Source organism: Hippocampus bargibanti, linkage group LG07, assembly GCF_051943395.1.
Source record: "Hippocampus bargibanti isolate YZ-2025 linkage group LG07, ASM5194339v1, whole genome shotgun sequence".
In the NCBI taxonomy this organism is placed as follows: Eukaryota; Metazoa; Chordata; class Actinopteri; order Syngnathiformes; family Syngnathidae; genus Hippocampus; species Hippocampus bargibanti.
Genome location: NC_142740.1, coordinates 21,876,473 through 21,891,257, shown reverse-complemented (window position 1 = coordinate 21,891,257; position 14,785 = coordinate 21,876,473). Strand labels below are relative to the sequence as shown.

Below are 14,785 nucleotides of genomic sequence, written 5' to 3'. Positions count from 1 at the left end.
TTTTGTTTGATAAGTAAACAAACATGAATATATAAACTTTGTGCACAATCCAAAGGAAATGAAAACTTGTTTTTCTTTTTCCTTTTTGGGTGCCAATTACAGTCATCTGCCGCATTTGAAATAGGTGCAGTGTGAAGAGGCTCACTCACTAGTTCCAAATGCCAAGAGAATCTGTGGCACTTTAAAGTGGTGTTGGTATACTAAACTATGTCCTCATAGTTTCCATTTGTATTCCAACCATCATTTTTATGGAATATGGATGACAAAGGTGAGGGCAAAAAAGAGACAAATCAGGTGAAAAGTAGATAAAACAGTGAAAAGGAGATGTGCATTTTGCACATTCTGCAGTGTCAAGGTCACATCAAGAGTCAGATAAACACCCGGCCGAGCAGATGTTGTTTGGACTCCAAGGAACTAGACATCTGGCCATCCATTTTCTAATCCTGTTAAAGGGCTGCAGGAGTGCTAGAGCCTATCCCTGCCTTCATTGGGCTGTAGGCAGGGGACACCCTGAACCAGTTGCTCGTCAATCACAGTCAGACCATCACCGTCAGACCTTGGAATATGGGAGGAAACTGGTGAACTTGAAGGAAATCCATACAAGCACGGAAAGACATATGAAGTCTACACAGGAAGGCCAGAGTCGGAAACAAACCTAGCACCTCTGCACTGTTAAGCCAAAGTACCAACCAGTCATCACCACGCCTCCTCATGGGAACTATACAGTGAATCATAAATAGTAAAAATAAGTTTTTTTTTTAGTCGGCATGGATTCATATAAATGTAAACCGCACTGGAATTGTGACATAGTATTTCTGTCAAACAAAATTTCCCCCTTAAAAAAAGACTGGTTCAACTTACAAGGAAGAAAAATAGAAAGCAAAGCCACAAAAGAGGCAATCTAAAACTAAAACTTTTAATTATGCAAAGCTGTGATAGAATGAAGCCAAAATTGCTGAATTAGGATGTGACACTTAACACTGTGTCTGTCTATCTCTTACTATCTAACTATATATATCTTTCACATTATGTCTCTCTCACTCACTCACTCACTCACTCACTCACTCACTCACTCACTCACTCACTCACACACACATGCACGCAGCGGTCACCATCCATGTCATCAAGTAGTATAGATCCATAAAAAGTTTCAATGCTCAGGACTCTATTGCATCTCCATTTAGGATGAAGAGGGTTTTTTTTAAATGGAATGATGTCTCCATCTAGTGTCCAACGCAGCCCAAGGCTGGAATTTCAATTTTGAATTCAAACCAGTCTGTGCAACACTTGCATTGAAAAGAAAATAAATTCCCTCAGACTTCGCTGAGTGAAGTACATACGGTATTTATATTTAAGTCAGAGTTGCGCCTTCCAGAGCAAAAGATACATTTAAGATTGTGTCATAATCTGTTCCCACTGATTTAATGTTGAGCACATCGCATATCCACTCAAGCTTTGATGCAAAGACAATTTCCGAAGTCTATATTGAAATATACAACAATTTTGAGGAAATTATTTTCCATTGTTATTTGAAAATAATTTTTACAAAAGTATCAAAGTGCTGACAGTGAAAATGAATTAAAACCCTCGGTTTTCAGAATCAGAAAGCCTTTAATCGTCCCACAATGGGGAAATTTGCAATATTTATAAGCTATACGTGTTCTTGGCATTACATCCTGATTACTTTTTTTTAATTGACATTAGAAATATAGATTTTTCAAAGCAATTACAGAGCACATTTAATTTGTGTATTTCTTCATGCGGGCAAATTGTTGTGTGTCTTTTGTTGTTTTTGTTAAAAACACTAATTTCAAGAGGCATTGTCGTTATATGCTAGGCTTCAACAAACCGCGCCATTTTTTCACTCACTCTAAACCAGGGGTGGGCAAACTTTTTCACTCGCGGGCCACAATGGGTTCTAAAATTTGACGGAGGGGCCGGGCCAGGAGCATTTGGAGGGAATGTTTGGGCCGGATATACTAAAGCATTAAAGGACAACCGACGTCTCCGGACAAGTTGCGTCCATAATTTGTCAAATCGCTTCAAATGACTTCTATTGAGTGTATTTTACAAAGATTACACCGCATATAGCTATATTTTACGTTTTCAGACTCGCGCTGAATATTCCGGAAGACTTGTTTTTGAGTTGGTGACGAGTCCTCACGTCACGTCACTGAAGGAACGCCCCTGACCGAGAAAGGACACACTGTAGCAGTCCTTTGATCACGCAATGTATTTTGCGGTACTTTATTTGGTCTGAAAACTTCGTGTTGATCCGTGTTGTTGGCGAAATTAGAAGGAAAACACATAAATAACGTGATGGTGAATCCTTCTGTGTTGTGACAAAAATGTTGAACCATTTCCACACGGAAGATTGTCGCCATCTTCTGCCTTTTTTGGGTGCGACATTCCCCCGCACCCCGATGCCTCAAAATGACACGGAATAAATTATTTAATCGATTGCAAACATGTATGCTTTCCTCTTCAGAACTATTTCAATCATATTCATAACTGGATGAGTAACAAGAAAGCATCTTCTCTGAATCTGAAGCCATTGTTTTGATTTTTGAGCAAGGCAAGACGTATTGGCGTGACGTCACGAACAAGGGGGTGGGACCTTCTGAAACAGTCCATTTCCGGTTTTGATTTTTTTTAAGTCGTTTTTATTGGTGTTTTTCTTTTGACTAAAAATATCATACTACATGTTTTGGGTATTTTAGATAGTATAAAACATTTTTCTGATGTCAGTTAGGAAACAAAAAAGTGATGTCGGTTGTCCTTTAAATCTAGGGTGTGCAAACCTCATCGCACAGTAAGAACACTACAACCCAATTTGGATTGGATTTGCCTTTATTAGTCTCGCAGTGGAGAAATTTACATTTCACATAAGCAAAGGGATGAAAGGGATGTTTTTGATTGATTTATTAACAGTCTTTCAAATGTGAAAAAAGCCCTTATCAGTTCATAAATTTGTCTCAAGGAATATGCAGGATATGGCATTTACATACTATTGTGCAGATACTGGGAGGAGTAAATGTAAATAGATTAAAATAACATACGCACTGTGATTTATCAAGATTGCGTCTGTTTTTAATAAGTTTCAATCGAAAGTCGAAAGTTAAAGACATCAACATTTATTGAAAAAAGGAATCACATTCAAAATTCAATACATATTATTTCACAACGAAATACTCCAGCTCAAAAATATCTACTTGTGTTAAACTCCGCAAAATCATGGATGGATTGTCCTGACCGCGCACTCGATAAACTTGCCACAGACGCCCTCGCTCGCCTTCATGCGCAAACAGCACACGTGTATCGTTGCCAAGCACAAAAACATAGGCTACCTACAGTTAAAATTTGCATAGTCGGCACAGTAGCCAATCAGAAGCTTGCTTCCTGCTTCGGACTTTCCCAAGAACGCTTGGGAAAGTCCGAAGCAAAGTCGTGCGTTTGCATATCATTTTCCAAAGTAGATGCACAAAACCTTAGCCCCAGAAGAAAGATTCAAAAGAAGCTAACAAAATTTGTGTCGCTATAAAAGGTAAATTTACATTAAACCGTTACTGTAAAGAGTACTTGAGAGTTATGAAAGGCGCTCAGTGGCCCGTAGAAGACAACGCAATGCAACCAACGCATTGTGAACCATGACGGCAAAAAACAACAGCAATTAAACCTTCAGCCACAACTATTTACCGCAAATTAAGCAACGTAGCGTTTGTGGTAGGTACAGCCTTAATTTAAGAAAAGACTATATACTTTGCGACAATGTTTTTTTTTTTTTTTTGATTTCTCGTCTTTCTTCATCGCCGGTCAGACAACTTTTCAGAGCAGTCTGACTTGTATGCTAACTTTTTCAGACTATCAGACACTGTTTTTACTATAATTGGGACAAATTCGGCGGGCCGGATTAAAAAACCGAACGGGCCGTTTGTGGCCCATGGCTGCTCTAAACCATATATAAGCTTTGCTGTCTCATTTTCTTCAACCAGATCTTCTTCTTTTCCTTTCGGCTTTTCCCTTCAGGGGTCGCCACAGCGAATCAGTGTCCTCCGTCTAACCCGGTTTTGTGCATCCTCTTCTCTCACACCAGCTACCTTCATGTCCTCTTTGACCACATCCATAAACCTCCTCTTCGGTTTTCCTCTCGGTCTCCTGCCTGGCAGTTCAAGATTCAGCATCCTTCTCCCGATATAGTCGTTCTCTCTCCTCTGGACATATTGAAACCATCTCAGTCTGGCCTCTCCAAAGCCTCTAATATGAGTTTTCCCTCTAATGTACTCATTCCTGATCCTATCCAACCTGGTCACTCTCAAAGAAAACCTCAACATCTTCAGCTATGCTTCTTGTCTTTTCTTCAGTGGCACTGTCTCTAGTCCACCACTATTTTATACACTTTTCCTTTCATCCTACCTGCAACCCTTCAATCACACATAACACCTGACATTTTTCTCACTGCCTGGACACGCTTCTCCACCTTTCTTCCACCATAGATAAAATAAACAATCAGATCAGACATCCACTTGTCTATAAAGCAAGAATATTTTGCCTTGCTTACATTCTGTTATTGAACCGAGCAGCACTTTGGAACCACATTTTCTCCACTTCCTCCTTTCCCATCTCAAAAAGATTGTGTAAAATTGGAATGCCTTTCTTGGATGAAAGCATTAGATACTCTTCATTTTCAGGTTGCAAAGTCACCGAATAATGAGCAATCACCAATGACTGGCACAGGCGTGACAGCACCAACCAATAGAGACAGTCTCTTTCCATCGCATTGAGGGGGAAAACACTTTCCCAGCCGGCTAGGATATGTCCACCCACTTCAATGGGGTTGGGGTGTTCCAGCATCATGTATGTGATGGTGATGGCGAGCTCGTACACATAACAACCAAAGTTCATGTCCCCAAAGTCGATGATCCCAGAAATCTTGTAGCCGTAACTTTCATCACCTTGCACCAGAACATTGAGATTATTGAAGTCTCCATGCAGGAGGCCTGAGGAAAGAAAAAAAAAACACATATAAAGTCATTCATTGCCATTCACAAATTTATTCGGGAATTAAAAATATTTGTGTTGTGTTGTCATATTATTTGCTATTTAGGTTTTTTTTGTTCTTTTGACTTCAAGACTGCGCCTTTCCAGCAGCTCATGTATTTTGTTTTTCTACTTTCATTCCTTTCATCACTTTGCTCCTGTGAAATGTAAATTTATCCACTGCTAGACTAATAAATGCAAATCCAATCCAATCCAATCGAAAATATGATGCAGAGCGCCATTCACGATTTTTTGGGGGTTTTGTTTTTTCATGCTTGGGTTCCAATAAAGGGCTGGCCATGGCCGATGACAATGTGTTTTCTTTTCTATAAGGGGCAGCATTTCCCTTTTTTCCATGTTACTGCTTTGTTCCAGCTTCAGCTTCTGTTAAAGCGTTATATAAACGAATATGTATGAATTGTATTGCATTGTATTTTGAACAGTCACCCTCATTTCAAGCTCATATAACTCCAGACCCATATAATGTAGGAATTAACTTTTTCTGATGAAAGACGAGAATCTAAGGTTTCTAACGCTGTATTGAATGTTTATGTAGTCCTAAAACTCAATATATTTTCTGTGTGTCCGGGAATTGAAGTGACAATGACAAAAACCCTGGCACTGGATTGGGCACATTTTTGCACGTCTGGCAGTGAATGAGTTAACCTTTTAGCGGACTCCAATCATTATTGGTGCATGAAAGGGTTAATAACCATAGAAAACAATGTCACTATTTATCTATTCAAGGTTGTGTCAAGTATTTGCTAATCGTTCACTAGATAGAACAACACTTACAAGTACGAAAATTGGAAGATTTGGGGGCTACATCATTCTTGTACTGATGGAGGACGGACATGACAACCTTCAGGAAAGGTTTTGTCTCCAACACTTTCATGTAGTTCTCCAAAAGAGGAATATTTGACAAACTCCATATAAATCCTTCTCTCTGCAGCACACTAAGTTCAGGATGTTCCATCTGTGGGGGAAATAAAAATAGAAATAAGTTGTTTGGAAATACAAAATATGATGGCCAAAACTATCAAGAAAGCCTAGGCAGTATTGTAAAAGTTTCCTTCCATGCATATTTAATCCTGTTCATAAAAGCACTTTGAACACTTATTGACAACCGTTTTGCGCACTGTTAATTTATACCTAACCCTTTCCATGCACCTATAATGATACCGTGTCACATGATAAGCTTGTCCACTGGAGTTACCGCAGTCGCTGAAAGTTTTAAATGGCAAGGCCCTTTTCTATAACAAGAAACACCGGCATGTTAGTGAGGGAAATTATCCTTGGTACTCAGAGTGCATTTTTATACCTTAAGGGTTCGATTCTAATCTCCACTGCAATTTCACACAGTGTGAAGCACTTTGTGGTTGTACCTGTGAAAGGTGCTATATAAATAAATCTCACTTATTCACATTGTGAGAAATAGACATAGATGGTAAGCCTCACGATTTGGTCGGGAGACTCCACAATACTCCAGAATTATTCAGCCCGGATCATCACCAGAAACTCATCCTTTCACCACATCACCGCCGTCCTCCAAGAGCACCACTGGCTCCCGGTGAAATATAGAATCCACTTTAAAATTCTTCTTTTTTACATTTAAAGCTATCCATAACCTCCCCCCCCCCCCAAACCTATCTGACTATCTTCAAATTTCTATTCCCTCTCGCTCCCTCAGATCCTCTTCCTCCCCCCACCTCTGTTTGCACCCCCCCCCCCCCCCCCCCCCCCCCCCCCCTACCTCCGCTGCCCGTCTCAGCACGATGGGTGACAGAGCCTTCAGCTGCTCTGCCTCCAAACTCTGGAACTCACTTCCTCCCAACATTTGTAACATCGATTCTCTTCCCACCTTCAAGTCCCATCTCAAAACCCACCTATTTAAAATTGCTTTTTCTGTGTAGCTCTCTCTCTTGTTTCTATTTATAATTGTATTTTATTTATTGTATTCTATTTGTGATTGTATTTTATTTATTCCAGTACCTATGCTTGTCTGTGACTGTAAAGTGTCCTTGGGAGCTTTTAAAGGTGCTTAAAATTATACGATCCAAATTGGACCTCACCCCACCAGACCGGTTTAATGAAGGATTTAGAAGCGATTCGCATAAAACAACTAAACCCTTCATTAAACCGGTCTGGTGGGGTGAGGTTCAATTTGGATCGTTGATACAATAGCCTGCTTAGGCAACATTCGTAATGCTGATGAGGTGATACCGGTGGGAGTGGGGCAAATAGGCCAGTCGTTAGTCAGGAATGTAGGAACAATCAGTGGGGCCACAGGGAGTGGTCGTCTGCTCCTCCCAACATGAGGGTAGGGACCTATTATAGCTGTGTCCGGCGCCGCCATGTCTGGACATTAGGGATATATAAATAGGGCCGATACGACCAGTAAGACTTTGGTTCGCTGACGAAGCCTCTTGGATAGGAGGCGAAACGTCTGACACCTTCAAAAAAGTATAGATGACGGCTGAAGAAACCTTCTCATCGATAGACCACTCCTGTACGACTGAGGACTTACACAGACATACTATTTGAATGTATAAATAAACAATGAAAGCATTTTTATGTTTTATTTACTTCTAATTTACAATTTTGTAACGCTCACATTATTTTAACATGCACCACAGAGTCACAAGTACGAACATCTCCTGATTTATGAGTTCTGAAACTTAACATGAATGAATAAAGCAAACAACTTGTTTGCCGTCCAATGAAAGTGGCTTCTCTCATTCACTTAAAGCAACACACCAACTTCATTGGAATAGCGAGGAAAGTGGCTTTTACTGATCTTATTGTGAAATAACAAATACCTTGGAAGGTGTTTTGCAGGTGTGGTGTGACGCAACATGTGCAACCCTAAGGTAAGAGCAGGTACACCATTAAATGGACTGCAAAGTTTTGATAGCATTGCAGTTGACACGTTTGAAAACAAAGCAAAACATCCATCCTTGTATCTATCAAAATGTTTGTCAGAAGTTGACAGTACAGGTTTAAATGCTCTAATTACAAGTAAACAATCAAGAACAGCCTTTAGTTGGGTACAATTACAACTATTGAAACTAACCAAGTGAGATCACATGATAGACGATAGAACGGTGTTCACCTCATTGAGCACGATGTCCATTCTGGCTGCTGTCCGGCCTAATTCATAAAGTAGCTGTGGTGAAAAAGGGACTTTGGAAATTGGGACACCTGGCAAATAAGTCAACAGACGTACCAGGTACTTCTGTGAACCATAGCTGCAATCTGCACAAATATAGCAATCAAACAATTAGTCTGGCTTTTGTCTTGTGTTTCAGGCAACATTGTTTGAGGCATATTAAGAAACAATAAATGGATATAAACGTGACATTTGGAAGTAATTTGCAAGTCATTTGGAGTCAGGTCCAGATGGCCTATTTGCTGCAGCTTTTAACGTGCAGTTTAATCCGTTGTGTCGTTGCCAGCGGTTTAGAACGACACTGTCTAACCCGAGGTGTTTGTTATGGTGTTCAGTGACCTTATTTGGCAGCGGCAATGATCAAAACTTATCTATAGCAACTATCTCTATATCTAATTTGGATTATACATAAAGAAAGAAGTTCAAGATGGCGCCTGAGTAGGCAGCCGTCAGCAAGTGCTCTCGCGAGCAATGTTCCCTCTAATTTTTCAGGTGTCTGAGCAGACACACAAGCTCATTGAGCACACTGAGGACCACAAACATGAACGGCGCGTATGGGCAGGGCACATTCGCGCGGTTCTGTTTCAACTGGCTGCGTAGCGTACGTGAACTGTGCGGCATTATTGGCTGGACACCTGTCACCCATTGAGTTACATTGTAAAATGGTACTATGTGTGTGTGTATATATATTATATATATATATATATATATATATATAAAAATGGTCCAATTAAGTAGATTATATCAGTTCTAAAATTAGATACTAAGTAATGTGTTTCTGTTTTATTTTATTTTGTGCAAGTAGTGCACGATTGCGCACGCTCACAGCTTAGAGCGATCGTTGCGCGCGAGCCTTACTTTTTTGTAGTTTTGGTGTTGTTTTTGTGTGTTCTTTTGTCACTTATTTTATTTTGTGCGCTGCATAGAAGTTCTTGTGCGCTGAGTATGTGCAAGTAGCAGATATAGACACAAATTTTTGGTCTGTAGAAAATCATCATAATGCTTTTGCCAACTCCAGAGTGAAGGCGCTCATCAATGGATGTTGTGAACCATACACCTTCTTCATAAAAATGCCTCTAAATTCCTCCATCGACCCATTTTCCAGACCGTTTTATCCTCATTAGGGTCGCGGGGTTGGGTGGGGGAAGCAAGAGCCTATCTCAGCCATCTTCGGGCTTTCGGCCTGGGACACCCTGAATTGGTTGCCAGGCAATCGCAGTGCACACCGAGACAAACAAGCATTCACTCTCACAGTCAGACCAAAGGACAATTTGGAGCATGTAATCAGCCTGCCATGCATGTTTTTGGAATGTGGGAGGAAACCGGAGGACCCGGAGAAAACCCATGCAAGCCCGGGGAGAACATGCAAGCCCCACACAGGGAGGCCGCAGCGGGGTTCGAACACACAACCTCCGCACTGTGAAGCCGGCGTGCTCACCACTCGATTACCGGACTACCCCCTCTAAATTCAGATGAGACAATTTCTTTCAGTCTATCTATCTCTCTATCAGTCAGTTAATAGTGTATCCTACCAATGCCTTCGAGAAACATGACTTGTCCCGTTGTTGTTTTCCGGGTTCTTTGCGTAGGAAGTCCATTTTCGTGCAGAAAGTTCATTGCATGTGTCTGCAGTTCGATCAGAGTCGGGTTCTTTGTGTGCACTGAGTTCATAATCTTCAGCACATACTTATCACCTTCGACAGTCACAATAGAGATGTTCTGGTCATCGTAGCTGGGCAGACAGTGAAGTTGAGAGGGAGTCAGGTTGTAGTATTTCTTTACAATGTCTGCTGCTTGAGAGTGGCTGATGTGGGGCTTGGCATTGTTCGCTGACATGTTCCTGTACACAACACACCGGGTCACAAGTGACAAGAGCTAAATTTGGGCGAGAGGTAGGATGCATCCTGGACTAGTTGCCAGTCAATCATACATAAAGAAAACCACAGCAATGTTCAATGTAAATATGGGCAACATGAGTTCTTACACCTAATGTTGGTTTCTTGTTCATCCCTTTTGTGTCTTTCTTTAATGGTCATTTTTATGAAAGAGTGCCCGTTGCAATGAAAATAAATATTTTAAAAATCACATACTTGCACATACTCTATAAAACAAATAGAATATGGTTATTTATTTATGTTTGCTTTAAATCAAGTGTTGTTGTGTTTATACTGTACATCGAAAAACGTGTATTTGTCCACATTTAAAATGGCATTGGGTCAGATACCAGTCTGCGGCTGCATGGATGCATGGCTTGAGTAGCCCGCGATGAGAAGAAAGGAGCGTCAGTGTAGAGCGCCGAGGCGTATGTGGAACTCTCGCAGCTTGGAATTGAAGCGGATTTACGTGGGACAAGAGATGCGAGACAATCTCTTTTCATCAATGGATGCTACAGCTTCGTGTTTGTTTTCAACATTTAGCTTGTAGCAGACGTGCACATTTCACCCTGACGTCCCTGATCCACTGATGAAAAGGACGCTTTGATCGTTTCCTCTTTCACCAAGAACTGCTTCATACAACAAACTGGGTGCTTAAGTTTGAATGACTGTCTGTGTCTTTTGTGTTGTGTCACATTATTTATTATTTAGTTGGTTTTTTTTTGTGTGTTTTGGACTTCAAGATGGCGCAGCGAGGGTGGCTGCTCCTGGATTTTACTTTTGCTGCTGTGAAATGTAAATTACTCCACTGTGAGACGAATAAAGGCTCATCTAATATAAACATGCATTTTTTTATGAGGTCTCCTCCAGCATTTAAATTGTTCAGTCCAGTCCAACTTGATGAACCCATCTGGTTAAAATTACATTCAGAGTTTATTTTAATCAGCGCTATTATTATTATTTATCATTTTATTAATGGTTTTATTGTTCTGGTGTTTCTTGTTCGTTTAATTTTAAAGTGTCCTTGGGTGATTTGAAAGGCGCTTGTAAATTATTATTATTATTATTATTATTATTATTATTATGTTACAATTGCCTGCAATAATTAATTGAATCGACAATGTAGCCACAAGGGGGCACAAGCCGGTGTCTTATTGTGCCGGTCCCAAGCCCGGATAAATAAAGAAGGTTGTGTCAGGAAGGGCATCCGACGTAAAAAAAATTGCCAAAACAAATATGCGAATCAAACCTATGAATCCCATACCGGATCGGTCGAGGCCCGGGTTAACAACCGCCACCATTGGTACTGTTGACCTTCAGGGTGCCAGTGGAAAATGGACTACTGTTGGTCGAAGAAGGAGAGGAGGGAGGTGTGCCCGGAGGAAAAGAGTGAAATGGAATGCCAAGGGTATAGAACTAAGAGTAGGAACTTTGAATGTAGGAACAATGACAGTTAAAGGTAGAGAGCTGGTTGACATGATGCAGAGAAGGAAGGTAGACATATTGTGTGTCCAGGAGACCAGGTGGAAAGGGAGCAAGGCTAGAAGCTTAGGGTCAGGGTTTAAGTTGTTCTATCATGATGAAGATAGAAAGAGACATGGAGTTGGCAAATGTGGTAAAGGCCAAACAAGAGGCCTATGATGACTTGTATGCTCGGCGAGACAGCAAGGAAGGTGAGACTGATCTTTACAGGCTGGCGAGACAGAGAGACAAAGACGGTAAGGACCTGCAGCAGGTTCGGGTGATTAAGGATAGAGATGGCAATGTATGAACAGGTACCAGTAGTGTGATGGCAAGATGGAAAGAGTACTTTGAAGAATTGATGAATGAGGAAAATGAGAAGGAACAAAGAGTAGAAGACATGACTGTTGTGGACCAAGACGTAGCAAGCATTAGCAAGAATGAAGTGAGGACGGCGATGAAGAGGATGAAGGGGGGAAAGGCACTCGGGCCTGATGATTTACCAATCGAGGTATGGAAGTGTCTTGGAGAAGTGGCGGTGGTGTTCCTGACTGGGTTATTCAACAAGATCATAGATGGTGAACAGATGCCGGAAGAATGGAGACAAAGTGTACTTGTGCCCATTTTTAAGAACAAAGGAGATGTGCAGAGTTGTACTAACTACAGAGGAATAAAGTTGATGAGCCATACAATGAAACTCTGGGAAAGAGTAGTTGAAGCAAGACTAAGAGCAGAAGTGAACATTTGTGAGCAGCAGTATGGTTTCATGCCAAAAAAAAAAGAGTACGACAGATGCAGTGTTTGCTTTAAGAATGCTGATAGAGAAGTACAGAGAAGGTCAGAAGGAATTGCATTGTGTCTTTGTAGATCTGGAGAAAGCGTATGACAGGGTGCCCAGAGAAGAGCTGTGGCATTGCATGAGGAAGTCTGGAGTGACAGAAAAGTATGTCAGAGCGGTGCAAGACATGTATCATGACTGTAAGATAGTTGTGAGGTGCGCTGTCGGTATGACTGAGGAATTCAAGGTGGAGGTGGGACTCCACCAGGGGTCAGCTCTGAGCCCCTTCTTGTTTGCTATGGTGATGGACAGGCTGACAGACGATGTTAGACAAGAATCTCCTTGGACCCTGATGTTTGCAGATGACATTGTTATCTGTAGCGAGAACAGGGAACAGGTGGCGGAGAAACTAGAGATGTGGAGATATGCCCTGGAAAGGAGAGGAATGAAGATCAGTCGCAGCAAGACGGAATATATGTGTGTGAATGAGAGGGATCCAAGTGCATATGTGATGCTAAAGGGAGAAGAGATAAAGAAGGTGGAGGATTTTAAGTACTTGGGGTCAATTGTCCAGAGCAATGGAGAGTGTGGAAAAGAGGTGAAGAAGCGTGTCCAGGCAGGCTGGAGCGGCTGGAGGAAAATGTCAGGTGTGATGTGCGATAGAAGGGTTTCAGCTAGGATGAAAGGAAAACTGTATAAAACAGTAGTCAGACCAGCCATGTTGTTTGGACTGGAGACAGTGCCACTGAAGAAAAGACAAGAGCTGGAGGTAGCAGAGCTGAAGATGTTGAGGTTTTCTTTGGGAGTGACCAGGTTGGATATGATCAGGAATGAGTACATTAGAGGGACAACTCATATTGGCGTTGGAGAGAAAGTCAGAGAGGCCAGACTGAGATGGTTTGGACATGTCCTGACGAGAGAGAACGACTATATCGGGAAAAGTATGCTGAGCCTTGAACTGCCAGGCAGGAGACCGAGAGGAAGACCGAAGAGGACATTTATGGATGTGGTCAAAGAGGACATGAAGGTAGCTGGTGTGAGGGAAGAGGATGCACAAAACCGGGATAGATGGAGGACATCGATTCGCTGTTGCGACCCCTTAAGGGAAAAGCCGAAAGGAAAAGAAGAATTAATTGAATCGACGTTTTAGGAGTAAAATATGTGACAATGACGGCCACTATGCGATTGCATTTTAATCGTTGTCAGGATGGTGGTGTTGGGAGAGCTTGGCTTTTTTTAGAACTTACTTTTTAAAACCAATCCTATACGATTATTGTGCGTTAGACACCTCCCAAATCCCGATCTTGTTCCTCATATCTTCAGCATTTAAAGTACACAATTGTTCGCACTGGAAACGTGTTTGTCGTGTTGTTGCAAGCAGTTTTAGTGTAACATTAACCTGATTACTTTGGTTAATTTGAAACACCAACAACAAATCATACCACACCAGAAAAGCGAGACACGGGGCAATTTCGACTCTCGGTTGCAGCTCCATTCATAAAAAAACGATGCAAAAGACAATTTCCCTTCTGCTAACAGAAAGTATACGAAGAGGTAACGGCAAACATCACAAGTAAAACATGACTACGGTGTTTAATAACACATTACCTCGTAATGCGTTGCGTCCTGGCATCCAAGTATTTGATTCGCATTTCTCAATTGACTACTAAACGTAAGAGGAAATTTTAAAACTGAAACCGGGATGAGTTTATCCGGGGGGGCATTTCAAAATAAAAGAATTGTAGTCATTATTTGTGCATGTGTGCGGACGTTTATGCGTGTGCGTTCACGCGCGCGCGTGTGTGCGCGTGTGCGTGTGTGCGTGCGTGTGTGGATATGTGTGTGTGTGTGTGTGTGTGTGTGTGTGCGTGCGAGTGAGTGCGTGTAAATGTGTGCGCGTGTCTGCGTGTGTCTTTGTGCGTCACAGTTGTTGACTATTGTCTTTAGTTTGTACTTGTTTTTTTATGTTATAGTTAATGTATTTGCATTATTCAGTCATATCTCATCTCTGTGAGCTGCCAGCATCAGAATCAGAATCATCTTTATTGCCATGTATGTAGAACACACAAGGAATTTGTCTCCGGTAGAACATGCTGCACTAGTATCATCAAAAAATGGAGAACATTTAAAGCACTACACAGTTCTATTTGGGTTACTGTTTAGAGCAGGTCTGGCCAACCCGCGGCTTGAAAGCCGCATGCGGCTCTTTGGCTGATTTCATGCGGCTCTTAAGGGGCGTCCACATGACATGCATAAAAAATTCATCCCCAATGTACCATAATTTCACAACCATTGCACTGCGCATTTTTGAGAAAATGTACGACTTTTAAGTGCACCTGATAGCCGTGAAGACTTTTAAGTGCACCTTATAGTCTTATAAAAGAAATATGGTATCAAGCTGATCATGTGACACGCACGTGCGTGAGATGAAAACCAATCATTTATATCGTAAACCAGGGGTGGCCA

The 14,785-nt window shown here is 41.5% G+C and overlaps 1 protein-coding gene across 1 annotated transcript; it reads right to left on the bottom strand.

Annotated features, from left to right (window-relative positions):
• Window positions 1-3,118: 3,118 nt before the first annotated feature.
• hykk.2 (hydroxylysine kinase, tandem duplicate 2) lies at window positions 3,119-14,037 on the bottom strand. The gene is made up of 5 exons (XM_089001602.1): window positions 13,928-14,037; window positions 9,739-10,046; window positions 8,150-8,292; window positions 5,833-6,013; window positions 3,119-4,997 (listed from the first exon to the last, which is right to left on the bottom strand). The coding sequence occupies exons 1-5, from the start codon at window positions 13,969-13,971 to the stop codon at window positions 4,555-4,557; spliced, it is 1,119 nt and encodes a 372-aa protein (XP_088857728.1). The 5' UTR covers window positions 13,972-14,037; the 3' UTR covers window positions 3,119-4,554.
• Between the last annotated feature and the right edge of the window lie 748 nt (window positions 14,038-14,785).